Below are 25,991 nucleotides of genomic sequence, written 5' to 3'. Positions count from 1 at the left end.
AAAAAAAAAAAAAAAAAAAAAAAAAAAAAAAAAAAAAAAAAAATGAAAATCAATGCGCCCGTATTGAGTTTAATACGGGCGTATCAAGGTAAACGCTGAAGCAACGTTTCGTATTCAATACGGCGTATTAAACACAATACGGGCGTATTGACGCTCAATACGGCCGTATTCCATTCAATACAGGCCGTATTGATTTCCACATTTGTGCAGTAACGGTAAAGCCAATACGGCCGTATTATATTCAATACGGCCGTACTGGCGAAAACTTTTCTATAAATAAGCCTTCCCCCCTCTCATTTTTGCATACCAATCTTCATTCCCTGCATATTTTGTTTGTGAGTGCACCCTAGATAGCTTCTCAGAAATGGCAGAGTCATCCCGGAAAAGACAGAGAGCCCCAGCTCGACGTGAGATGACAGACCGACACAGGCAACGGCTGGATCTCATAGAGACGTTCAACTTCGAGCCGTCAAGGGTGCTTGACTTTGACCTTCTCCGAGCAGTGGGCTTGGAGGATGACGTCAGGGGTTACTTCGGCAGCATAGGATGGGGATTTCTCCTTGATCCCCCTTCTCAGCTGTACTTGACAGCCACGAAGGAGTTCCTGGCCTCCGTCGGTATTACTGAGTCGACGAACAGTTATGGGGAAGACGTCTGCTCGGTTGATTTCTGGATGAATCAGGGGTACCGCTCCTTGACTTTGGACGAGTTCAATGTCCAGGCGGGATTTTTCAGCCGCACTGATCAGCTGGAATTTCGTGATGCCATATGCGAGTGGCCTGATCAGTGGACCCCGGTTGACATGTGGAGATTGCTCACTGGCCGAGAGGATTACCATTCAGGGGTAAAGGGCTCCCGGCTTCCAACCGCTCTTCGGATCTGCCACAAGATCCTTACTAGTACTATCCACGGCAGGTCCAAGAGCCCCGAGTCGATTACTCGTCCGGACCTGCTGGCATTATATTGCATGGCCACCGGACGGAAGGCCAACCCGGGATATTTCTTCCTCGAGCATGTGAAGAAGCTGGGGGCGCGAGAGGGAGGAGAATCTAGACAGGGGTATATCCTGGTCGCCCCACTCCTTTCACAGCTAGCGGAGACATGGGGATGCCCCGACGGTGAAGAGCCAAGGGCGCTGGCGCCAAAGCCGATCGGTGCTACCACTTTGATTAGTATGAGGGTCATTACTAGATCAGCCGGAGGGTTTGTACGAGTAGATGGCCCCGATGCCTATGCTGACATCCTCAATGACCTCGACTTTGAGGGCGATGGCAGCCCACAACCAGAGACCGGCACTTCGCAGTCGGATAGGGCCTACTTTGATGCCCGCTTTGACGCTTTACAGCAAAGCATCGATACTCGATTCGATGCTTTTCAGCATAGCATCGGCACATGGCAGCAGAGTACAGATGCCCGACTAGATACCCTGGTGCAAGGGTTCGACAACCTCTCCGTCTGGATGCATCGCCGCTTCCCGGACTCGCCACAGGACCCGCCAGCAGAGGAGTGAAGACTGGCTCCTGCTTTACTGCTTTTTCATGTATTAGTTTGGTTGGGCTTGGCCCCATTTCTCAAAATTTTCTTGTACAAATTCATATTTTAGTAATGAAATTTGCCGCTTTTGAATTCAAAATTCTCTAGTAATTTAAATTCTGTACAGCAAAAGCCAAAAGCATAAAAAGGCAAAATACAGAAAAAGCCAAAAAATAAAAAGGCAAAATACAGAAAAAGCCAAAAAATAAAAAAGGCAAGGATACAGAAAATCCAACAAACAGTTTGTACAGAATAACTGAGCCTGAGGAGGCTTACCAAAATAATACTCCACATCCTCCACAGTATGCAGAATAACTGAGCCTGGAGAGGCTCGCAGAAATAATACTCCCCAAAGAAACCTCAACTCACGCTCTTGGACTCAAAATCCCCAACAAGAGCTATCAAAGCAAGATCGACGACATCCTCAATGGAAGTACGATCTCCCAAGCAGAATATCCAAGTCAAAGGACTTAAACTTCCTCAGTGAAGATAGCTCTCCAACTCAAGTGTCGAGTGAGGCTAAGCCTGTAGAGGCTTCCTAAATAATACTCTGGGATACATAAATCCCCAGTCGCCTACTCAAGAGGCATCCCTGCAGAAGGAGAAGAAAATAAAAATCAATAATCATTCCCCAAGTGGAATCTGGCTCAGCCAATCATTGAACGTCAAGCTGATACGCCTAACAGAAGAGGCTAATCAAAATCAACGACAAAATCCCCAGTGGATAACAGCCTACACAGAGGCAGCAAAATCAAAAAACCAAAAGAGACACCCGAACAAGGATAACCGGGATACTCCACCAACGTCGAAAGGACGTCAGCCAATCATAAGGCACCGCTCACATCAGAAAGAGCATCTTTGTGTCTGCACCCAAAGGAATCAGAAATTCCCCAGTGGGAACCAACTACGCAATGGAAAGTTGGGACACAAGAACCTATGAGTAACTGCACATCCCCTAGACGGATCCCTGCGTTATCCAGCCCTTAGTGGCACAAAGTCAAAAAACAACCGTCGAAGCAGCATCGTGGACTGTGGAGACAAAATCATCACGAATCCCTGGAAAGGAGATATTCACGCTACCCCGTCGTCACAAACACGGAGGTGTGCAGCTTCCGGCTCGGACAATGAGCGAAGCTATCTCTGGAAAGAGGGTACTCACCGCCTACCGTTGTCATAAAGGTACTTAGCTTCCGGCTCGAACAAAGAGTGAAGCTAAGCCTGGAGAGACGGTACTCACAGCTTCCAGCTTGGGCAACAAGCAAAGCAAGGCCTGGAGAGGCAAAACTCATACTGCTCACCGTCGTCACAAGGTGTTTAGCTTCCGGCTCGAACAAAGAGTGAAGCTAAGCCTGGAGAGACGGTACTCACAGCTTCCAGCTTGGGCAACAAGCAAAGCAAGGCCTGGAGAGGCAAAACTCATACTGCTCACCGTCGTCACAAGGTGTTTAGCTTCCGGCTCGAACAAAGAGTGAAGCTAAGCCCGGAGAGACGGTACTTACAGCTTCCAGCTTGGGCAACAAGCAAAGCAAGGCCTGGAGAGGCAAAACTCATACTGCTCACCGTCGTCACAAGGTGTTTAGCTTCCGGCTCGAACAAAGAGTGAAGCTAAGCCCGGAGAGACGGTACTTACAGCTTCCAGCTTGGGCAACAAGCAAAGCAAGGCCTGGAGAGGCAAAACTCATACTGCTCACCGTCGTCACAAAGGTGTTTAGCTTCCGGCTCGAACAAAGAGTGAAGCTAAGCCTGGAGAGGCGGTACTCAACCATCAGCGTCATCAGAGGCGCGTTGATGTCCAACTTCCAGCTCGAGCGTCGAGTGAAGTTGACCTTGGAGAAGGTAAACTCAGCTACCGAGGATGTCAGAAGCGCCGAGGTATGCACCCACCTGGAGAGGCTACTCAACATTTTCCTACCGGAAGACGCTACAAGTCAGAAGGTCGGCACAATACCCGGACAATTGGGTCAACTCCTTTACTTGTCAGCCGATACACCAAGAGGCCGTCCGACTAAGTAAAGGGGGGGCAGCTGTAGACCCCTAAAATTGTCCGGGTCGGAAATAAAGCTTGAAGACTCTCGAAGACTGAAGGAAGATCAGCCAGAAGGACTCCTGGAAGGCCCTAGGAGGGTTCTCTGTAGGTCTAGAGGTCTTAGAATAGCTCAAAATAACGAAGTGGAGGGAAAAAGCCCAATACGGCCGTACTGCATTCAATACGGCCGTATTGAAGCTTCAATACGGCCGCAGCGGACTCAATACGGCGTATTGAAGTTTCTGAAACTTCAATACGGCCGTACTGAAATCAATACGCCCGTATTGACACTTCAATGCAGCCGCTGTGAACTCAATACGGGCGCATTGAAATTTCTGAACTTCAATACGGCCGTATTGAACTCAATACGACCGTATTGAAGTTCAAAAATTTCAATACGGCCGTATTGCTCCCGTAGGCCGTATTGCGCCTATTCCCTATAAATATGACGTCAATTGGACGTCATTCCACACTTTTTCACTCAGTTTTGACTCCCTCCTTGAGTATTCTGGGGTTTTTGAGCAGTGTTCTGCCCTAGAAATCTCTCTGGGAGTCGATCCGACGAAGTTCTGGAATTCCGAGCACTTAGCTTGGAGATCCGAACCTAGTCGAGGGGAAATCTCTTTGATTCCCTTAGTTAAAATTTTGTTCTAGGAGAGCGAGGAGCGGGCTTGTAGAGCGAGGGAACGCCAAAACGCTTCCCAGTTCATTTTTATAAAAGCACGCTTCAAGAGGTTTCCCTTCAATCCTTCCTTTTACTGCTTTCTGTGTGAATATTTAAACTGTCATCATGTAGATAGTCAATTTATAATTGCTTAGAATAAATAGGGGTAATTTAGTAATTTTATACTGTTCTGTTAAAAATAATCTGTCATAGGGAACCCGAAAGGGGCGCTGTGGGGTGCTAACACCTTCCCCACGCGTAACCGACTCCCTTACCCAACTCTGGTTGTAGTGGCCAAAGTTGATTTTTAAATCAATTGCCTTATCCCTTTTTCCAATGTTTTGAGTAAAACATTGGTGGCGACTCCACGAACCCTCCTTTATGAAAACCACTAATCCATGGAGGGTCCCGCTTGGGATTAATATGGATTAGTGAGCCTTTTAATAAAATTGCTCGTTTGACGAGGTCTCAGTTTGAGAATAAGTCATTCTAGCAATCCACATTTTTCAAACAAATAAACGAGTCCAACCATCCTTCGCGAATGCCGAAAGCCCGTTTCGGGCCGGTGGCGACAGGGCCTTGTGGCCTTTAATGAGAAATCTTCATATTAATTTTCCCTACACAATTAGACATGAATCTTCGTATTGTATGGCCTGTTGGCAAAGTTTCTAATTTAGAATTTCAAATGGTGGGTCATGGGCCTAATAACATGAATCTCCAGTATTGTGTTGGGCTCTGGCAAAGATTAGAAATTTGAAATTTGAAATTTAGATTAAATAATTAGAATTTTGATTGTGGTTTGAATTTGAAATTTGAAATTTATCTTTATTTATAATATATGTAAATAATTAATATTTATAAATACTTATATTAGAATCATTATGTCAATATTTTTATATTTAAAATATGTGAAAATGATTAATATTAATTATAATATTAATAAAGATAAATTATTAATATTTTAATTTTATATTAGATTATTATTATTTTTATAATACATGTGAATGATTATTAGAATATTTTGTGATATTTTTATATATAATAATATGTTTAGCCTAATTATATGTATATCAATATTAACTTGATTATATTTATTTTAATTTTTATGTTAATTTATTAGTCATTGTTTTGAAGTTTGAAATATAATTTAATTATTGATTAATATTATATTTTCAAAATTTTATACAGATATATATATATACAATGACATCAAGTGAAGAATTTCTTATAGGAAGACTAGAAGGTGCTCCAAGCAACGATATTAAATGGAATTTTAGAGTACCTATGGCAGGAAATCGCAACGATGTCCAATGTAAACTTTGTCAAAAAATAATAAGGGGTGGCATGACAAGATTGAAGCAACACATAGCACATGATAAAGGTCAAATAGCAGGTTGTCGAAGAGTCACGTCATTTGTTAGGAAGAATATAATGAAACTTCTCAAAGATAAAAAAGAAAAAAAAAATGACTTTAGAAAAAAAAAAAGAATTTGAATCTCAATTAAGAGAAGATGATGAAGAAGATAGTGATGAGGAGATGAGGATAGCTTCGCAACAAAGCATTAGATCACAACGTGAGTGGGAAGATAGACAACGATTCAGACAACAAACAGGGGGATCTAATAACATCTATGAATCAGGTGGAAGCTCTCGCATGAGTGTTAGTCAAACTTCAAGACAAGAAGATGGTACTTTTGCTTTAAGATCTACTAATGTGGATCTTGTGAGAAGTAAAAGTATGAAACAACCAAAAATAGGTGGAGGTCTTATGAAAACATTAAAGAAAAAGCTCGGAGAAGCGGTAAGCAAGTTTATAATTTATGAACGCTTACCTATGAATTTATCAAATTCTCCATGGTTGCATAATTTGATTATTGCAGCAGCTGAGGTAGGTCCATCAGTTAAATGCCTTACACCTTATGAAGTTTCTATTTATTTAGAAGTTGAATATAAAAGCATGCAAGAATGGATAAGCAAGTTGAAAACTACATGGAAGGAAAAAAGAGTAACAATAATGTGTGATGGTTGGATAGATAGTGTAAATCATACACATATTATGAATTTTCTAGTGTATTGTAGCAAGGGAATGATTTTCTTGAAATCTATTGATGCTTCTAGTGTTGACACTAGAAATACTGATTACTACTTTCATTTATTGGATAAGGTTGTGGACGAAGTGGGAGAAGAATTTGTAATTCAAGTTGTTATAGATACTGAAAAAGCACTTAAAGGAGTTGGTCAAAAGTTGATGGAAAAGAGACAACATTTATATTGGACTGCATGTGCAGCATTTGTTTGGATCTTTGTTTGGAGGATATAGGGAAAAAAGAATGTGCAAAAGTTATTAAGTGATGCAAAAGTAGTAACAACTTTTATCTACAATCACATGGATTGTAAATCTCATGAAAAAATACACTGGAGGTAGAGAAATTGTTCGTCCTGGTGTTACCCGTTCTACAACCACTAGTACATAATACACATTTTACGTCGGTTAGTTTAGGGGTTTTTACGTCAGAAAAATGTCCGACGTAGAAGCGGGAGACGTAAATTTACGTCGGGGCGCGAAAACCGACGCAAATTTACGTCGGACATGTGAAGGTCCGACGTAAAAAGTCATAAAAAATTTAAAAAAAAAAAGAAAACAAGTGCAGCAGAACGGCCCGTTCTGCTTGGAGAACGGGCCGTTCTCCAAGCAGAACGGGCCGTACTGCTTGGAGAACGGCCCGTTCTGTTTGAACAACGGCCCGTTCTCCATGGAGTACGGGCCGTTCTGCAAGCAGAACGGGCCGTTCTGCTTGAGAGACCCAAGAGCGCGTTCTCAGGTAGACTTGGTCACTTCCTTCTCCATCTCCAGCTTCAAAAACTTGAAACAAACAGATGAAAAAAACATCATTTACGTCATAGAACCTCATAGTCGTATGAACGCAAACTGCTTGTTTTTGTCGTATGAACGGAGACTGAATGATAGAAAAATTATAAGGAAGGAAGGACCGAAGGAGTAGGAGGCGGAGGGATTTACACAACGAAGAGGGAGAGGGTTTACAGAGAAAAAAATGAAAAGTGATGAAAAGTGAATGCGCGCGGTGTGCCTCGCGCTCTCTTATTCAAATTTGCGTCTTTTTTACGTCGGACCTGGTAGGGTGCGACGTAAATTGGACTTTTTACGTCAGACCTTCCCAGGTGCGACGTAGATTGGACTTTTTACGTCGGACCTTACCAGGTGCGACGTAAAAAAGTTCGCAAAAATTACAAAAATGCCACCGCATTTTTTTTACGTCGGATTTTCGTATTTCCGACGTAAAAGGGGTGACGTAATATACTTATTTTCTACTAGTGAACACAAGTCTTACAACTTCAAGAAATTGTGCAACAAAAACAAGGCTTGAGGAACATGTTTAACTCTGAAGAATTTAGACGATCTAAATTTGGAAGAGACAAAAATGGATTGACATTTGAACCAAGACAAATTGTTATTAGCAATGGTTTTTGGAGCAAGGCTAATGATATATTGAAGGTATTTGAGCCTTTAGTAAAAGTTTTGAGGCTAGTTGATGGTGACGAGAAACCAATAATGGGTTTTATATATGAGGCAATTGATCGAGCAAAACAATCAATTCAAAAAAGTTCTCGTTATTATTCTCAATACCAAGAAATAATTGACAAGAGTTGGATATTCATGCATTTTGATCTTCATTCTGCTAGTATGTCATTATAATTTTACTTTTATTATATAAAGTAATACATTAATACAATTATAGATACATATTGGTTAGCTATTTATTTCTAGGTTATTTTCTTAATCCACAATTTCAATATGGAGTTGAACATGGATCTGATTTATATCGAGAGACATTTGAAGGGACCAAAAAGGTCATTATGAAATTGGAGAGAAGCATGGATGATCAAATTAAAGCTTTGATCTCGGTTAGTAATAAATAATTATATTTTGTTTTTTTAAAATTATTGTTATATAACTATGTATTGCTGTCATATATAATATAATGTTATATAGTTGGTATTGTTTAAAGACATGGGTGAAACATTTGCTACACCTTAAGCTCAAAGAGCTTGGTCTAGAATGAATCTAGGTAAATATAGTTTCTTCCTTTCTCAATAAATAAATGTATTTTTTATAAATAATAATTTTTTTTTGCTTGATCTCTTAAAAAGCTGAATGGTGGTTGATGTTTGGTTCATGCTTTCCTGAACTTCAACGTGTGGCTATTAAAGTTTTAAGTCAAACAACTTCAACCACAAATTGTGAAAGAAACTGGAGTAAGTTTAGCTATATTACAAAGACAAGGAATAGGCTTAAGTACAGAAAGTTGCAAAAACTTGTCTTTACACATTACAACATGAAATTAAAAATGAGGCATCAAATGAGAAAAAGTGAAGAAGAAATTGAAGCAAGTTTCAATCAAATTAATCTTGATTATATATTTCGAGAAGATGATCCATTATCTCCATGGATAGAAGAAAGAGAAAATCCACTTTTAGATAGAGTTTAAAATTCAGAGTGGTTGCCTCGAATTGATACAAATGATGAAGATGTGGAAGGTGGAGATAGTGATAATGATGGTGGTGACCTAAGCCCACCAAGTAATAATAGTGGTGATGATGGTGTTGATATTGAAGGTGAAGGAAATGATGGTGAGAATGAACAAAGACAAAATGATCCATATTAAGAGATTCCATATAATAGGCGTGACAGAAGTTAGAAGAGGAAAAATAAACAAAATGTGTCATGTGAAGATTCTTCATCTTCTCATATTGAACAAAGTTTTAGTGACTTCAATATTGATGATTCTTCAGAAAGTAGTCAAGGTACTATTCACCATCAGTTTATCAACATCCTTATTGTAATGCATACAATCAATATGCAAGTGACCAAGTTCCCTCATACCACCAACCATCAATGAATTATAATTATCTTTATTATCAACAACAAAGTGGTGGATTTTTTTATTATGTTTTTGGACAAGGAGCCACACAAGGGGATAGCCAAAGCAAGAGTGGAGGCTATGATTATCCTCGTCACTCTACTATGTGGTAATAAGTATCATGTGAGTTAAAAATTTATTATATATATTTTTTTACGAGTTAATCACCTATACACTGTCAGTGTAAAGTTTTTTTACACTAGTAACCAATCATATCTTTTAATAGTGATATGTCAGTTACTTATTTAATGAAATAAAAATAATTTAAAAGATATGATTGGTTGCTAGTGTAAAAAACTTTATACCAACAGTGTATGAATGATTAACTCATTTTTTACTTGTGAAAAAAAATCATGCTTTTTTTTATAGTTTTACAATATTAATAAAAAAAATTCATATTTTTTCCTTGTAGTGAAATACATCTTTGAAGGGTGGCATTGCTTCTCAGATAATTGATGACAATAAAACTTGTGGGCAATCATATTATTTTATGTCAAGCCATTTCCTTTTTTCTTTTTCACTACAAGAAAAATGATAAATTGCGACGGTTATCTAGAAACCGTCGTCGCTTTGATATTGCGACCCTTCATATGACAGTTTTTCAAAACCGTCGCAAAATTGTTCAACATTGCGACGGTTTATCGTAAACTGTCGCAAAATTTGTAGAACATTGCGACGGTTTATCATAAACCGTCGCAAAATTTGTTGAAGATTGCGACAGTTAATCATAAACCGTCGCAATCTACAAGACAATTTTTTTTATTAAAATTAATTTTTTTTAAGTATTATGTATATTATGTTAATAAACTTATATTTTATTAACAATTTTATATATACTTCCTTTAACATGAGGTACACGATTTATTTTTCTTTATATAATTTCAAAATCGTGACTAGAATATAAATTTATCTTTCAACAAACTTATGAATTTATCTTGTATGTAAGATGTGTTAGAGTATATAAATAAATATAATTATCATTTTATAACTTAATTTTTGAGTTATGAGATCACATATTATTGAATAATTTACAATGTTAAATTTTATAAATTTTATTTTAAATTCCATCTTTATAACACTATTAAAAATATAAAAATAAATATGTTAAATTTTATAAAAATCCAGTTTAATTTATTTATGATATAAATATGTTTTTAATATCTAATATATATTTTTAGATGATAATTTATTTTAAAATATATCTTATAATAACAATTCTAAGTGGAACATAAATCTTCAGATTTTTCTTATTTTGATTTTTTTAATTAATATATACAATTTTACTATTTTGATTTTTTCAATCAACGTATACAATAAATAAAAAACATAAAAGATAAACATGCATGGACAAATTTTATTTTATCAAAAAATTATTTATTTTAATATATTACATTATATATGTGAATATTAACACACACACACATATATATATATATATATATCAATATATATATTATAATTAAACTTTTTAAAAATTAATTCATTATTAAGAAATTTTTTTTATCACATGAGAATTAATTTCTTTCAAAAATTTGACAGATATCAAATAAATAAATATTTTTTTCAGAATCTATATTTTATTTTATTAGAATATAATTTTTATTTTTTAAAATATATTATTTTTTAGATAAAAAATTATGTATATGTCAAATAGTAGTGGAGGCAAGTGCCCCACTATTCAAACGTGCATCCGTCCATATATATATATATATATATATATATATATAATATAGGGGGTTGTAATTATACCGGTGTAACTTTCACTAAGTATTATGACGCTCAATAACTTTATATTAAATGTGAATTTTGTAAATTCAACCGTTAAATTGAAAGTTCATATCACTTTATAAGTGTATATCAAATTTTGTTAAAATTGAACAACTGGAAGGTAATCAAAGTGTTTATATTTTAGTGTATTTTGAAATGAATATATTACATCAATTTTGTTTTATAAAAATGAAGTATCAAATCATCTTGGATTAATATAAAGTTTTGTATATATAATCTATGAGAGATATGAACTTTCAATCTAACAGTTGGATTTACCAAATTTACATTTAATATAAAGTTATTGAGCGGTGTAATACTTAGCAAAAGTCACATTTAATATATATATATATATATATATATATATATATATATATATATATATATATATATATATATATATGAGGGGGTTATAATTACATCGGTGTAAATTTTACTAAGGGGGGTGTATTGGTTTAGGATTTCGTAGGATTTTAAAAGACTTTTCTTGAGTAAAAAAGTCTATTGGTATTCAATCAGGATTTTATGTCACTTAAAAACAATCCAGTGGTATTCAATATGGATTTTCAAGATTTTTTAAAGAGTCCATTAAAATCCACTGGTATTCATTTGAGATTTTTTACAACTTAAAAACAATCTATTGGTATTCAAAAATATAAGGATTTTAAAGGATTGTTGTGTGAGAGGGATTTTGAAGGACTTTCTAGTGTTATCTATAAATACCAGATTCATAAAACAATCCCATCCAAACCCAACGGATTTTGAAGGATTGTTTGAAGTGATTTTTCTATTGTTCATTGCTCATACATAATATTGTAGTACTGTTCTCATCCCATTCTCCTATTTTGTGAAACTCTGATATGTAAATGATAGTGTCATTGACTTGCTCTATTTTTCTGTTCGTTCTTTTTAATTGTCTTGCTTTATTTTATTCTATGTAGTTGAATTTGTTTCTTTATATAACAAAAAAAATGTTTGAAATTTCAAGTTTTAAGTGGTAATTTTTTTTTTGTGTCTCGTGCAACTCAGAACTAGAGAATGAGTGGCACGTATTTTTCACATGTGCAGCTGCAAAAGACATATGGACATCTTCGGGTATGTGGGATGAGATAAAAAATATTGTAGAGCAGGGTGAAGGCACCACAGACACCGTTTTTCAGCTCCTAAATCATTTGGATACAAAGGAAGCAACAGTACTATTAGCACTACTATGGTGCATCTGGCGTAGAAGAAATGATAAGCTCTGGAATGATGTTTCCAGCCCTATAGGAGTATCCATTTTCCTCGCAAGACAACGTCTGGAAGAATGGTTAGCCGCAAGAACAACTAACCTAGCCCCATCACCACGGGTTACTGAACCTAACTACTGGGTCAAGCCACAACCAGGTTTCATGAAGTGCAACACTGATGCTGCAATTTTCAAAGACACAAACAGTTATAGCTTCGCTTTTTGCCTTCGAGATAACCATGGAAGGTTCAAAGCATCAACCACGGGATGGTATCATGGACTCTCACCTCGACATGAAGCAGAAGCTATAGCTTGTATTGAGGCTATGTCTTGGCTCACAAACTCTTCTTATGAGAACGTCCTAATTGAACTTGACTGTAAAACAGTGGTTGATGACCTACATGGATCTAATCAACTCTTATCTGAATATGGTCTTCTGATCCAAAAAGGACGATCTATCTTAGCCTCTCATAAAAACCTCTCGGTTAGGTTTATTAGGAGACAAGCAAATCATGTTGCTCATTCCCTAACAAGGGCAGCAAGATCATACGCTAGTCCCCACACTTTTGATTTTATTCCACCATGTATTACTTCTCTTATTATGAAAGAAATGAATTAGTTTTGTTCCCTTCAAAAAAAAAAAAGTGGTAATTTTTTTATAAAACACGTCAAGAAAAGAAAAAGGTGAAAGATGAAAATGGATCTTAGTTGGAGGAAGAACCCTCTCAGCATAAAAACTGCGAACTCTCTCATTCCCTTGAATTTGTTACTCTTATCCCTCCTTTTATGACTCAACAATTATTTTATTTTTTTTACTATGAATTTTTCTTTTTATTTTTATATTGTGAAATTAAGATTTTTTTTATATTTTAAAAAAAAGAAAATTAACATAAGACATTGCAGTATCTAATTTTTTAGGGTTTAGGATTTATGCCTTCATTAGCTTATTTTTAAAAAAATGAAATATTGTTAAAATATTTGTTAGAATAATTTACATTTATAAATATCGTTAAAAATTATCATATAATATATAACTAAAATTAAAATATATATATATATATATATATATATATATATATATTCTCTATATCTAAATACTTCCGTTTATATAAAAAGATTATATATCTAAATATTTTCTCAGTATCGAATATATTGATTTTTTTTATATAAAAAATTATCTTTTGTTTCTATATTTTCGTTTTTACATTTTTTTTATAATGATTGAGATATTTGATCCATTTAGATAGCCAAGATATATTCGATATTGTATAATTGGTGTGCTTCTAAAAATAATAATATAATTTTATTGATTTTGTCTCTTATCCATAATTATTTATATAACTAGTTTTCAACATATATTGTTTTAGTAATTCAAATGGGAGATTCACATGGAAATGATAAAGAAAAAGGAAAAGAGAAAGAAAACTATGAAGCTTGGACCAAGGAGGATTTCAATGAATTGTTACAATTGATAGTGAATGCTATAAAAAGATGATAGAATATTATGGAGAATTATTATTATTATTTATCGAGACATTATTGTTTTTTTAATTATTTTTATCTTTGACTCTTTTTAAATTTGAATGTATGAATTTTTTTTTAAATCTTATCAAATGTCAAAACTCTATAAAATCCTACAAAATCCATTAAAATCTTGATTTAAAAGTCTTATAGAATCCATTAAAATCCTGATTTTAAATCTTGTAGAATCCTGCAAAATCTTAAAAGTCATGAAAATCCTGCAAAGTCTTTTAAAATCCGCAGGATTTTTTTATACTAAAAAAGTCCTTTAAAATCCTAATCCAATACATCCCCCTAAGTGTTACACCGCTCAATAACTTTATATTAAATGTGAATTTTGTAAATTCAACCGTTAAATTGAAAATCTTTTACTCTTAAATCATATATACAAAATGTTATATTAATCGAAGATGATTTCTTATAAAATTAAATTCAATCTGTCGGAAAATTTATATTTCCGATGAGAAAATTTTTGTAGGAAAAGCTATATTATTGATGGAATATTTCAGAAAAGTTTATATTTGTCGAAAATGTAAGAACTGGTTTTAAATTTGATATGAAAATATTATGATATAATTAGATAAGATTTTAAGTTAGTATTTTATTAATGGTTGATAATTAAAAAATAAAACAAGGATAAATATATTTTTTGAATATTATATGTTTAATTAGATAAGATTTTAAGTTAGTATTTTATTCCGCTCAATAACTCATGGTGTGTGTTGAATTTCATCGATCCAATTAATTGTTAATTTAAAAGTTATTAAATTTTACTAATAATTAATATAAAAAATTTAATTAGTTTTGGAATAAATTATTTGCTAATTAACAATATAATTGAAACATTAATTATTTTAAATTATTTAACTAAAATCTTATTGACAATTTACTATATGATCTTAATATTTTTGTATAACTAATATCTGCTTTTAAATTTGATATGAAAATATTATATATAATTAGATAAGATTTTAAGTTAGTATTTTATTAATAGTTGATATTTAGAAAATAAAACAAGGATAAATACATTTTTTTTGAATTTTATATGTCTGATTTAAGGTAAATAAATATATTAAATTAATTAATAATTATTTAAAATATTAAAATTTTATTTATAAGTATGTAATAAATACATATTTATAATTTTATAAATTATATTATCATTATAAATTATAAAATTAAATAATTTAAGTTATAATTTTAAATAGAAATAAGTAGATGTTAATTATAAAAGTAAGTACATATAAATAAAGAATAACTAAATATATTATTATTATTATTATTATTATTACTATTATTATTATCATTCATAATATAAAATTATTATATATTATTATTATAGTACAAATATGAGATTGTATATTTGAGGATAACTTAAATGAATTAATTTGTATAAGTTATACTGCCAACATACATATACATTTCGGTAGCCTATTCATCAGAACTTCACAGTTAAGCGTGCTTGATCTGGAGTAGTACAGGGATGGGTGACCTTCTGGGAAGTATCCCAGAAATTGCACAAGTAAGGATAAAACACGCTAAATAGTGAAATATTGTGAAATAGAACCCTTGAGAGGCCAAATATGAGGATTGTTACATTAATAAATTTATTAAAATTAAAAAAAATTATAATTTTTGACAGGTAAAAAAAGAGTCGTAATATTAATTTAGAGGCAGTTGGTGCGACAGTTGATGAAAGGGTCGCAATTCCAAGTTTAAGACGGTTTGTGCAACGGTTCTGATAACCGTCGCAAAATTCTCTTGTGACGGACAATTCTGCGACGATTCCCAAATCGTCGCAATGTTGTCTTTGCGGCAGTTCTAACCGTCGCAATGTAGGCCATATAACCGTTGCAAAATCGTCATTTTCTTGTAGTGTTTGTCTATTTGAAATTTGTCTAAATATGTGTACTTTTAAGTTTTTTATTTGTGTCAATGAGACAACCTACTTTTGAAAAATTATGACAAATTGTTGGAAATATTTTGTGAAAAAATATAGAAAAATTGGATCTTGCAGACAAATTAAAATTAAAATTGAAGATGGAAAACTATCATTAAATTACCATTAAAATTCATAGAAGAGGATGCTTATGTATAGGATTACAATCAATTTAAAATTCCTAACAAATCTCATCTACTAACAACTTTACTTGTTGAGATTATACTGAATAACTGAAAATAAAATATAATAAATAAAACTGTAACAATAACAAATATCTTATCTAAAATTTATTCAAAATTTAAATAAAGGAAAATCTCATAAATCTAACACTCCTCCTTGAGATTTGCCATGAACATCACAAATTTTAGTTTCATGAACTCCAAAAATTGAGTTTTGAAATGCCATGTCATCAAGTTGTTGCACATCAATTTGTTGACCCAAATCATTGTCTTCATAGTCATTCAATCTAACTCCTCCTCATGTCTTTGAATACCATTTGTTGGAATTTGTCATATCAAATACATCATGCATAAAAGTGTGACCAAATCTTCCATGTCAAACATTACTCTCATCAATTTTAGCAATAAAATCATGATCTTCAATAAAATCATGATTTTCAACCAAATCAAATTTCAAATAAAAACTGTTTTTGGTCATCTCAATTTTTGCAATTTTTAAACCATGTTCATCCATGATAAAACAATATTTCTCCTTAAAAGAGACTCCATAACCATTCTTTAGAATTTGTGGAACACTAAGAACATTTTGATCCAATTTTGGAATGTAGAGAACATCTTTAACAATTATCATACCTTTCTTGGTTGCAATAGAAATTGTACCTTTTCCATTGGCTTGTACAATTTCAACATTTCCCATGCATCTTGACTTTTGGCTTAATTGATTTGTCAATGGAGGTAAAAAATGATAAATATTTAGTCATGTGACTAGTGCAACCATTGTCAATGAGCCAATTATTCAATTTATGTGAATTGAATTCTTCAGATGCCATAAATAAATACTCATGTTCATCATCATTTTTTTCTTCAATCACATTTGCTTGTTTTTCTAATTGTTGTTCAAGCTGATTCTTTTTTAATCTGCAATACTTTTCACTGTGACCATTTTTATTGCAAAAATTATAGTGAAAAAGTGGTTTATCTTTAAACCAAAAAGCTTCTTTAGAATGGTTGGTTCTTTGGCAATGAAAGCAGGGCAAAAAATTTCCTTTTTTTGAAGAACCTTCATCTTTTCCTTTGTTCTTATTGAAAGTTCGTGACTTTCCAAAATTCCTTCCATTGTGCTTTGCTCGAAAGGCACCTTCAACAACTTCATCACTTCTAATGGAGACTCTTTCCTCTTGTGCGTGAAGCTTGCTGGTCAATTCAGTAATTGTGAGAGTTTGCAAATCACAAGACTCTTCAATTGCAGAAATCTTGGCTTCAAATCTTTCGGGCACCGAAACCATGATTTTTTCGACAACCTTTTGATCTATAAATGATGTTTCACCAAGAAGTCGCATTTGGTTCACAACATCCATTAATCTGCCAGAATAATCTTTAACATATTCATTATCCTTCATCTTCATCAATTCAAATTCTCTCTTCAATGTGAGAAGCCTAATAGATTTGACTCTGCTACTGCCTTCAAATTCATCTTGAATCTTGTCCCACACCTGTTTAGGTGTTTCTAAGTCCATGATTTTAGTAAAAATATGATCTGCAAGTCTTGCATGTAGGCAAGTGATAGCTTTATCTTTTTTCAGCTTCTCCTCCTCATAAGCTTCGATTTGTGCAATGGTTGGATTTTCTCTCAATGGTGGTCGATCAGCTTCAGAAATTACAACATTCCATAAACCTTGAGATCTTAAAACAAATTTCATCTTGACGGCCCAAATATGATAATTTTCACCATTAAACATTGGAATTACTGGTGAATTGGTGGAAGTAGACATCCTTGCACCAAAAATTGTTTGAACAATAAATCACCCAATTTAGTGTTTGCACTCAACCTCAATGTGTTTAGCGCTCAATAAACTTTTTCCTCACAGCCCGTAAGAAGGAAGCTCTTGATACCACTTGTTGGAAATATTTTGTGAAAAAATATAGAAAAATTGGATCTTGCAGACAAATTAAAATTAAAATTGAAGATGGAAAACTATCATTAAATTACCATTAAAATTCATAGAAGAGGATTCCTATGTATAGGCTTACAATCAATTTAAAATTCCTAACAAATGTCATCTACTAACAAATTTACTTGTTGAGATTATATTGAATAACTGAAAATAAAATATAATAAATAAAACTGTAACAATAACAAATATCTTATCTAAAATTTATTCAAAATTTAAATAAAGGAAAATCTCATAAATCTAACACTCCTCCTTGAGATTTGCCATGAACATCACAAATTTTAGTTTCATGAACTCCAAAAATTGAGTTTTGAAATGTCATGTCATCAAGTTGTTGCACATCAATTTGTTGACCCAAATCATTGTCTTCATAGTCATTCAATCTAACTTCTCCTCCTGTCTTTGAATACCATTTGTTGGAATTTGTCATATCAAATACATCATGCATAAAAGTGTGACCAAATCTTCCATGTCAAACATTACTCTCATCAATTTTAGCAATAAAATCATGATCTTCAATAAAATCATGATTTTCAACCAAATCAAATTTCAAATAAAAACTGTTTTTGGTCATCTCAATTTTTGCAATCTCTAAACCATGTTCATCCATGATAAAACAATAATTCTCTTTAAAAGAGACTCCATAACCATTCCTTAGCATTTGTGGAACACTAAGAACATTTTGATCCAATTTTGGAATGTAGAGAACATCTTTAACAATTATCATACCTTTCTTGGTTGCAATAGAAATTGTACCTTTTCCATTGGCTTGTAAAATTTTACCATTTCCCACATCTTGACTTTTGGCTTAATTGATTTGTCAATGGAGGTAAAAAAGGATGAATATTTAATCATGTGACTAGTGCAACCACTGTCAATGAGCCAAGTATTCAATTCATGTGAATTGAATTCTTCAGATGCCATAAATAAATACTCATCTTCATCATCAATTTTTTTCTTCAATCACATTTGCTTGTTTTTCTAATTGTTGTTCAAGCTGATTCTTCTTTAATCTGCAATACTTTTCACTGTGACCATTTTTATTGCAAAAATTATAGTGAAAAAGTGGTTTATCTTTAAACCAACAAGCTTCTTTAGAATGGTTGGGTCTTTGGCAATGAAAGCAGGGCAAAAAATTTCCTTTTTTTGAAGAACCTTCATCTTTTCCTTTGTTCTTATTGAAAGTTCGTGACTTTCCAAAATTCCTTCCATTGTGCTTTGCTCGAAAGGCACCTTCAACAACTTCATCACTTCTAATGGAGACTCTTTGCTCTTGTGCGTGAAGCTTGCTGGTCAATTCAGTAATTGTGAGAGTTTGCAAATCACAAGACTCTTCAATTGTAGAAATCTTGGCTTCAAATCTTTCGGGCACCGAAACCATGATTTTTTCGACAACCTTTTGATCTATAAATGATGTTTCACCAAGAAGTCGCATTTGGTTCACAACATCCATTAATCTGCCAGAATAATCTTTAACATATTCATTATCCTTCATCTTCATCAATTCAAATTCTCTCTTCAATGTGAGAAGCCTAATAGATTTGACTCTGCTACTGCCTTCAAATTCATCTTGAATCTTGTCCCACACCTGTTTAGGTGTTTCTAAGTCCATGATTTTAGTAAAAATATGATCTGCAAGTCCTGCATGTAGGCAAGTGATAGCTATATCTTTTTTCAGCTTCTCCTCCTCATAAGCTTCGATTTGTGCAATGGTTGGATTTTCTCTCAATGGTGGTCGATCAGCTTCAGAAATTACAACATTCCATAAACCTTGAGATCTTAAAACAAATTTCATCTTGACGGCCCAAATATGATAATTTTCACCATTAAACATTGGAATTACTGGTGAATTGGTGGAAGTAGACATCCTTGCACCAAAAATTGTTTGAACAATAAATCACCCAATTTAGTGTTTGCACTCAACCTCAATGTGTTTAGCGCTCAATAAACTTTTTCCTCACAGCCCGTAAGAAGGAAGCTCTTGACACCACTTGTTGGAAATATTTTGTGAAAAAATATAGAAAAATTGGATCTTGCAGACAAATTAAAATTAAAATTGAAGATGGAAAACTATCATTAAATTACCATTAAAATTCATAGAAGAGGATTCCTATGTATAGGCTTACAATCAATTTAAAATTCCTAACAAATGTCATCTACTAACAAATTTACTTGTTGAGATTATATTGAATAACTGAAAATAAAATATAATAAATAAAACTGTAACAATAACAAATATCTTATCTAAAATTTATTCAAAATTTAAATAAAGGAAAATCTCATAAATCTAACACTCCTCCTTGAGATTTGCCATGAACATCACAAATTTTAGTTTCATGAACTCCAAAAATTGAGTTTTGAAATGTCATGTCATCAAGTTGTTGCACATCAATTTGTTGACCCAAATCATTGTCTTCATAGTCATTCAATCTAACTTCTCCTCCTGTCTTTGAATACCATTTGTTGGAATTTGTCATATCAAATACATCATGCATAAAAGTGTGACCAAATCTTCCATGTCAAACATTACTCTCATCAATTTTAGCAATAAAATCATGATCTTCAATAAAATCATGATTTTCAACCAAATCAAATTTCAAATAAAAACTGTTTTTGGTCATCTCAATTTTTGCAATCTCTAAACCATGTTCATCCATGATAAAACAATAATTCTCTTTAAAAGAGACTCCATAACCATTCCTTAGCATTTGTGGAACACTAAGAACATTTTGATCCAATTTTGGAATGTAGAGAACATCTTTAACAATTATCATACCTTTCTTGGTTGCAATAGAAATTGTACCTTTTCCATTGGCTTGTAAAATTTTACCATTTCCCACATCTTGACTTTTGGCTTAATTGATTTGTCAATGGAGGTAAAAAAGGATGAATATTTAATCATGTGACTAGTGCAACCACTGTCAATGAGCCAAGTATTCAATTCATGTGAATTGAATTCTTCAGATGCCATAAATAAATACTCATCTTCATCATCAATTTTTTTCTTCAATCACATTTGCTTGTTTTTCTAATTGTTGTTCAAGCTGATTCTTCTTTAATCTGCAATACTTTTCACTGTGACCATTTTTATTGCAAAAATTATAGTGAAAAAGTGGTTTATCTTTAAACCAACAAGCTTCTTTAGAATGGTTGGGTCTTTGGCAATGAAAGCAGGGCAAAAAATTTCCTTTTTTTGAAGAACCTTCATCTTTTCCTTTGTTCTTATTGAAAGTTCGTGACTTTCCAAAATTCCTTCCATTGTGCTTTGCTCGAAAGGCACCTTCAACAACTTCATCACTTCTAATGGAGACTCTTTGCTCTTGTGCGTGAAGCTTGCTGGTCAATTCAGTAATTGTGAGAGTTTGCAAATCACAAGACTCTTCAATTGTAGAAATCTTGGCTTCAAATCTTTCGGGCACCGAAACCATGATTTTTTCGACAACCTTTTGATCTATAAATGATGTTTCACCAAGAAGTCGCATTTGGTTCACAACATCCATTAATCTGCCAGAATAATCTTTAACATATTCATTATCCTTCATCTTCATCAATTCAAATTCTCTCTTCAATGTGAGAAGCCTAATAGATTTGACTCTGCTACTGCCTTCAAATTCATCTTGAATCTTGTCCCACACCTGTTTAGGTGTTTCTAAGTCCATGATTTTAGTAAAAATATGATCTGCAAGTCCTGCATGTAGGCAAGTGATAGCTATATCTTTTTTCAGCTTCTCCTCCTCATAAGCTTCGATTTGTGCAATGGTTGGATTTTCTCTCAATGGTGGTCGATCAGCTTCAGAAATTACAACATTCCATAAACCTTGAGATCTTAAAACAAATTTCATCTTGACGGCCCAAATATGATAATTTTCACCATTAAACATTGGAATTACTGGTGAATTGGTGGAAGTAGACATCCTTGCACCAAAAATTGTTTGAACAATAAATCACCCAATTTAGTGTTTGCACTCAACCTCAATGTGTTTAGCGCTCAATAAACTTTTTCCTCACAGCCCGTAAGAAGGAAGCTCTTGACACCACTTGTTGGAAATATTTTGTGAAAAAATATAGAAAAATTGGATCTTGCAGACAAATTAAAATTAAAATTGAAGATGGAAAACTATCATTAAATTACCATTAAAATTCATAGAAGAGGATTCCTATGTATAGGCTTACAATCAATTTAAAATTCCTAACAAATGTCATCTACTAACAAATTTACTTGTTGAGATTATATTGAATAACTGAAAATAAAATATAATAAATAAAACTGTAACAATAACAAATATCTTATCTAAAATTTATTCAAAATTTAAATAAAGGAAAATCTCATAAATCTAACACTCCTCCTTGAGATTTGCCATGAACATCACAAATTTTAGTTTCATGAACTCCAAAAATTGAGTTTTGAAATGTCATGTCATCAAGTTGTTGCACATCAATTTGTTGACCCAAATCATTGTCTTCATAGTCATTCAATCTAACTCCTCCTCCTGTCTTTGAATACCATTTGTTGGAATTTGTCATATCAAATACATCATGCATAAAAGTGTGACCAAATCTTCCATGTCAAACATTACTCTCATCAATTTTAGCAATAAAATCATGATCTTCAATAAAATCATGATTTTCAACCAAATCAAATTTCAAATAAAAACTGTTTTTGGTCATCTCAATTTTTGCAATCTCTAAACCATGTTCATCCATGATAAAACAATAATTCTCTTTAAAAGAGACTCCATAACCATTCCTTATCATTTGTGGAACACTAAGAACATTTTGATCCAATTTTGGAATGTAGAGAACATCTTTAACAATTATCATACCTTTCTTGGTTGCAATAGAAATTGTACCTTTTCCATTGGCTTGTAAAATTTTACCATTTCCCACATCTTGACTTTTGGCTTAATTGATTTGTCAATGGAGGTAAAAAAGGATAAATATTTAGTCATGTGACTAGTGCAACCACTGTCAATGAGCCAAGTATTCAATTCATGTGAATTGAATTCTTGAGATGCCATAAATAAATACTCATCTTCATCATCATTTTTTTTCTTCAATCACATTTGCTTGTTTTTCTAATTGTTGTTCAAGCTGATTCTTCTTTAATCTGCAATACTTTTCACTGTGACCATTTTTATTGCAAAAATTATAGTGAAAAAGTGGTTTATCTTTAAACCAACAAGCTTCTTTAGAATGGTTGGTTCTTTGGCAATGAAAGCAGGGCAAAAAATTTCCTTTTTTTGAAGAACCTTCATCTTTTCCTTTGTTCTTATTGAAAGTTCGTGACTTTCCAAAATTCCTTCCATTGTGCTTTGCTCGAAAGGCACCTTCAACAACTTCATCACTTCTAATGGAGACTCTTTGCTCTTGTGCGTGAAGCTTGCTGGTCAATTCAGTAATTGTAAGAGTTTGCAAATCACAAGACTCTTTAATTGCAGAAATCTTGGCTTCAAATCTTTCGGGCACCGAAACCATGATTTTTTCGACAACCTTTTGATCTATAAATGATGTTTCACCAAGAAGTCGCATTTGGTTCACAACATCCATTAATCTGCCAGAATAATCTTTAACATATTCATTATCCTTCATCTTCATCAATTCAAATTCTCTCTTCAATGTGAGAAGCCTAATAGATTTGACTCTGCTACTGCCTTCAAATTCATCTTGAATCTTGTCCCACACCTGTTTAGGTGTTTCTAAGTCCATGATTTTAGTAAAAATATGATCTGCAAGTCCTGCATGTAGGCAAGTGATAGCTTTATCTGTTTTCAGCTTCTCCTCCTCATAAGCTTCGATTTGTGCAATGGTTGGATTTTCTCTCAATGGTGGTCGATCAGCTTCAGAAATTACAACATTCCATAAACCTTGAGATCTTAAAACAAATTTCATCTTGACGGCCCAAATATGATAATTTTCACCATTAAACATTGGAATTACTGGTGAATTGGTGGAAGTAGACATCCTTGCACCAAAAATTGTTTGAACAATAAATCACCCAATTTAGTGTTTGCACTCAACCTCAATGTGTTTAGTGCTCAATAAACTTTTTCCTCACAGCCTGTAAGAAGGAAGCTCTTTACACCACTTGTTGGAAATATTTTGTGAAAAAATATAGAAAAATTGGATCTTGCAGACAAATTAAAATTAAAATTGAAGATGGAAAACTATCATTAAATTACCATTAAAATTCATAGAAGAGGATTCCTATGTATAGGCTTACAATCAACTTAAAATTCCTAACAAATGTCATCTACTAACAAATTTACTTGTTGAGATTATATTGAATAACTGAAAATAAAATATAATAAATAAAACTGTAACAATAACAAATATCTTATCTAAAATTTATTCAAAATTTAAATAAAGGAAAATCTCATAAATCTAACACTCCTCCTTGAGATTTGCCATGAACATCACAAATTTTAGTTTCATGAACTCCAAAAATTGAGTTTTGAAATGTCATGTCATCAAGTTGTTGCACATCAATTTGTTGACCCAAATCATTGTCTTCATAGTCATTCAATCTAACTCCTCCTCCTGTCTTTGAATACCATTTGTTGGAATTTGTCATATCAAATACATCATGCATAAAAGTGTGACCAAATCTTCCATGTCAAACATTACTCTCATCAATTTTAGCAATAAAATCATGATCTTCAATAAAATCATGATTTTCAACCAAATCAAATTTCAAATAAAAACTGTTTTTGGTCATCTCAATTTTTGCAATCTCTAAACCATGTTCATCCATGATAAAACAATAATTCTCTTTAAAAGAGACTCCATAACCATTCCTTAGCATTTGTGGAACACTAAGAACATTTTGATCCAATTTTGGAATGTAGAGAACATCTTTAACAATTATCATACCTTTCTTGGTTGCAATAGAAATTGTACCTTTTCCATTGGCTTGTAAAATTTTACCATTTCCCATATCTTGACTTTTGGCTTAATTGATTTGTCAATGGAGGTAAAAAAGGATAAATATTTAGTCATGTGACTAGTACAACCACTGTCATTGATCCAAGTATTCAATTCATGTGAATTGAATTCTTGAGATGCCATAAATAAATACTCATCTTCATCATCATTTTTTTTCTTCAATCACATTTGCTTGTTTTTCTAATTGTTGTTCAAGCTGATTCTTCTTTAATCTGCAATACTTTTCACTGTGACCATTTTTATTGCAAAAATTATAGTGAAAAAGTGGTTTATCTTTAAACCAACAAGCTTCTTTAGAATGGTTGGTTCTTTGGCAATGAAAGCAGGGCAAAAAATTTCCTTTTTTTGAAGAACCTTCATCTTTTCCTTTGTTCTTATTGAAAGTTTGTGACTTTCCAAAATTCCTTCCATTGTGCTTTGCTCGAAAGGCACCTTCAACAACTTCATCCCTTCTAATGGAGACTCTTTGCTCTTGTGCATGAAGCTTGCTGGTCAATTCAGTAATTGTGAGAGTTTGCAAATCACAAGACTCTTCAATTGCAGAAATCTTGGCTTCAAATCTTTCGGGCACCGAAACCATGATTTTTTCGACAACCTTTTGATCTATAAATGATGTTTCACCAAGAAGTCGCATTTGGTTCACAACATCCATTAATCTGCCAGAATAATCTTTAACATATTCATTATCCTTCATCTTCATCAATTCAAATTCTCTCTTCAATGTGAGAAGCCTAATAGATTTGACTCTGCTACTGCCTTCAAATTCATCTTGAATCTTGTCCCACACCTGTTTAGGTGTTTCTAAGTCCATGATTTTAGCAAAAATATGATCTGCAATTCCTGCATGTAGGCAAGTGATAGCTTTATCTTTTTTCAGCTTCTCCTCCTCATAAGCTTCAATTTGTGCAATGGTTGGATTTTCTCTCAATGGTGGTCGATCAGCTTCAGAAATTACAACATTCCATAAACCTTGAGATCTTAAAACAAATTTCATCTTGAAGGCCCCAATATGATAATTTTCACCATTAAACATTGGAATTACTGGTGAATTGGTGGAAGTAGACATCCTTGCACCAAAAATTGTTTGAACAATAAATCACCCAATTTAGTGTTTGCACTCAACCTCAATGTGTTTAGCGCTCAATAAACTTTTTCCTCACAGCCCGTAAGAAGGAAGCTCTTGATACCACTTGTTGGAAATATTTTGTGAAAAAATATAGAAAAATTGGATCTTGCAGACAAATTAAAATTAAAATTGAAGATGGAAAACTATCATTAAATTACCATTAAAATTCAT

The 25,991-nt window shown here is 33.2% G+C and overlaps 5 protein-coding genes across 5 annotated transcripts; all 5 read right to left on the bottom strand.

The window, feature by feature from the left end:
- Window positions 1-16,483: 16,483 nt before the first annotated feature.
- LOC145954608 (uncharacterized) lies at window positions 16,484-17,572 on the bottom strand. The gene has a single exon (XM_083069247.1). The coding sequence runs from the start codon at window positions 17,570-17,572 to the stop codon at window positions 16,484-16,486; it is 1,089 nt and encodes a 362-aa protein (XP_082925373.1).
- A 412-nt stretch (window positions 17,573-17,984) lies between these two features.
- LOC145954606 (uncharacterized) lies at window positions 17,985-19,619 on the bottom strand. The gene is made up of 3 exons (XM_083069245.1): window positions 18,908-19,619; window positions 18,236-18,559; window positions 17,985-18,148 (listed from the first exon to the last, which is right to left on the bottom strand). The coding sequence occupies exons 1-3, from the start codon at window positions 19,617-19,619 to the stop codon at window positions 17,985-17,987; spliced, it is 1,200 nt and encodes a 399-aa protein (XP_082925371.1).
- A 412-nt stretch (window positions 19,620-20,031) lies between these two features.
- Window positions 20,032-21,666, bottom strand: LOC145954602 (uncharacterized). The gene is made up of 3 exons (XM_083069239.1): window positions 20,955-21,666; window positions 20,283-20,606; window positions 20,032-20,195 (listed from the first exon to the last, which is right to left on the bottom strand). Exons 1-3 carry the CDS (start codon window positions 21,664-21,666, stop codon window positions 20,032-20,034), a joined length of 1,200 nt encoding a protein of 399 aa, XP_082925365.1.
- A 412-nt stretch (window positions 21,667-22,078) lies between these two features.
- Window positions 22,079-23,713, bottom strand: LOC145954601 (uncharacterized). Its single transcript, XM_083069237.1, has 3 exons — window positions 23,002-23,713; window positions 22,330-22,653; window positions 22,079-22,242 (listed from the first exon to the last, which is right to left on the bottom strand). The coding sequence occupies exons 1-3, from the start codon at window positions 23,711-23,713 to the stop codon at window positions 22,079-22,081; spliced, it is 1,200 nt and encodes a 399-aa protein (XP_082925363.1).
- Window positions 23,714-24,839: 1,126 nt separating this feature from the next.
- On the bottom strand, window positions 24,840-25,760 carry LOC145954600 (uncharacterized). Its single transcript, XM_083069233.1, has one exon. The coding sequence runs from the start codon at window positions 25,758-25,760 to the stop codon at window positions 24,840-24,842; it is 921 nt and encodes a 306-aa protein (XP_082925359.1).
- Window positions 25,761-25,991: the final 231 nt, after the last annotated feature.

The sequence above is a fragment of the Cajanus cajan genome, chromosome 1, assembly GCF_000230855.2.
Source record: "Cajanus cajan strain Asha chromosome 1, NIPB_CcT2T_4, whole genome shotgun sequence".
NCBI classification, from domain to species: Eukaryota; Viridiplantae; Streptophyta; class Magnoliopsida; order Fabales; family Fabaceae; genus Cajanus; species Cajanus cajan.
This window is presented reverse-complemented; position numbering and strand designations above follow the sequence as displayed.

What these genes read in the sequence shown, in the direction of transcription:
- LOC145954608 (XM_083069247.1), bottom strand. Translation starts at nt 17,572, where the DNA reads ATGTCTACTTCCACCAATTCACCAGTAATTCCAATGTTTAATGGTGAA.
- LOC145954600 (XM_083069233.1), bottom strand. Translation starts at nt 25,760, where the DNA reads ATGTCTACTTCCACCAATTCACCAGTAATTCCAATGTTTAATGGTGAA.
- LOC145954606 (XM_083069245.1), bottom strand. Translation starts at nt 19,619, where the DNA reads ATGTCTACTTCCACCAATTCACCAGTAATTCCAATGTTTAATGGTGAA. An exon ending in GAACAAAGGAAAAGATGAAG is followed by an intron (nt 18,560 to 18,907) that starts GTTCTTCAAAAA and finishes AAATCAATTAAG; the next exon opens with CCAAAAGTCAAGATGTGGGA. An exon ending in TATTGCTAAAATTGATGAGA is followed by an intron (nt 18,149 to 18,235) that starts GTAATGTTTGAC and finishes ATTCAAAGACAG; the next exon opens with GAGGAGAAGTTAGATTGAAT.
- LOC145954602 (XM_083069239.1), bottom strand. Translation starts at nt 21,666, where the DNA reads ATGTCTACTTCCACCAATTCACCAGTAATTCCAATGTTTAATGGTGAA. An exon ending in GAACAAAGGAAAAGATGAAG is followed by an intron (nt 20,607 to 20,954) that starts GTTCTTCAAAAA and finishes AAATCAATTAAG; the next exon opens with CCAAAAGTCAAGATGTGGGA. An exon ending in TATTGCTAAAATTGATGAGA is followed by an intron (nt 20,196 to 20,282) that starts GTAATGTTTGAC and finishes ATTCAAAGACAG; the next exon opens with GAGGAGAAGTTAGATTGAAT.
- LOC145954601 (XM_083069237.1), bottom strand. Translation starts at nt 23,713, where the DNA reads ATGTCTACTTCCACCAATTCACCAGTAATTCCAATGTTTAATGGTGAA. An exon ending in GAACAAAGGAAAAGATGAAG is followed by an intron (nt 22,654 to 23,001) that starts GTTCTTCAAAAA and finishes AAATCAATTAAG; the next exon opens with CCAAAAGTCAAGATGTGGGA. An exon ending in TATTGCTAAAATTGATGAGA is followed by an intron (nt 22,243 to 22,329) that starts GTAATGTTTGAC and finishes ATTCAAAGACAG; the next exon opens with GAGGAGGAGTTAGATTGAAT.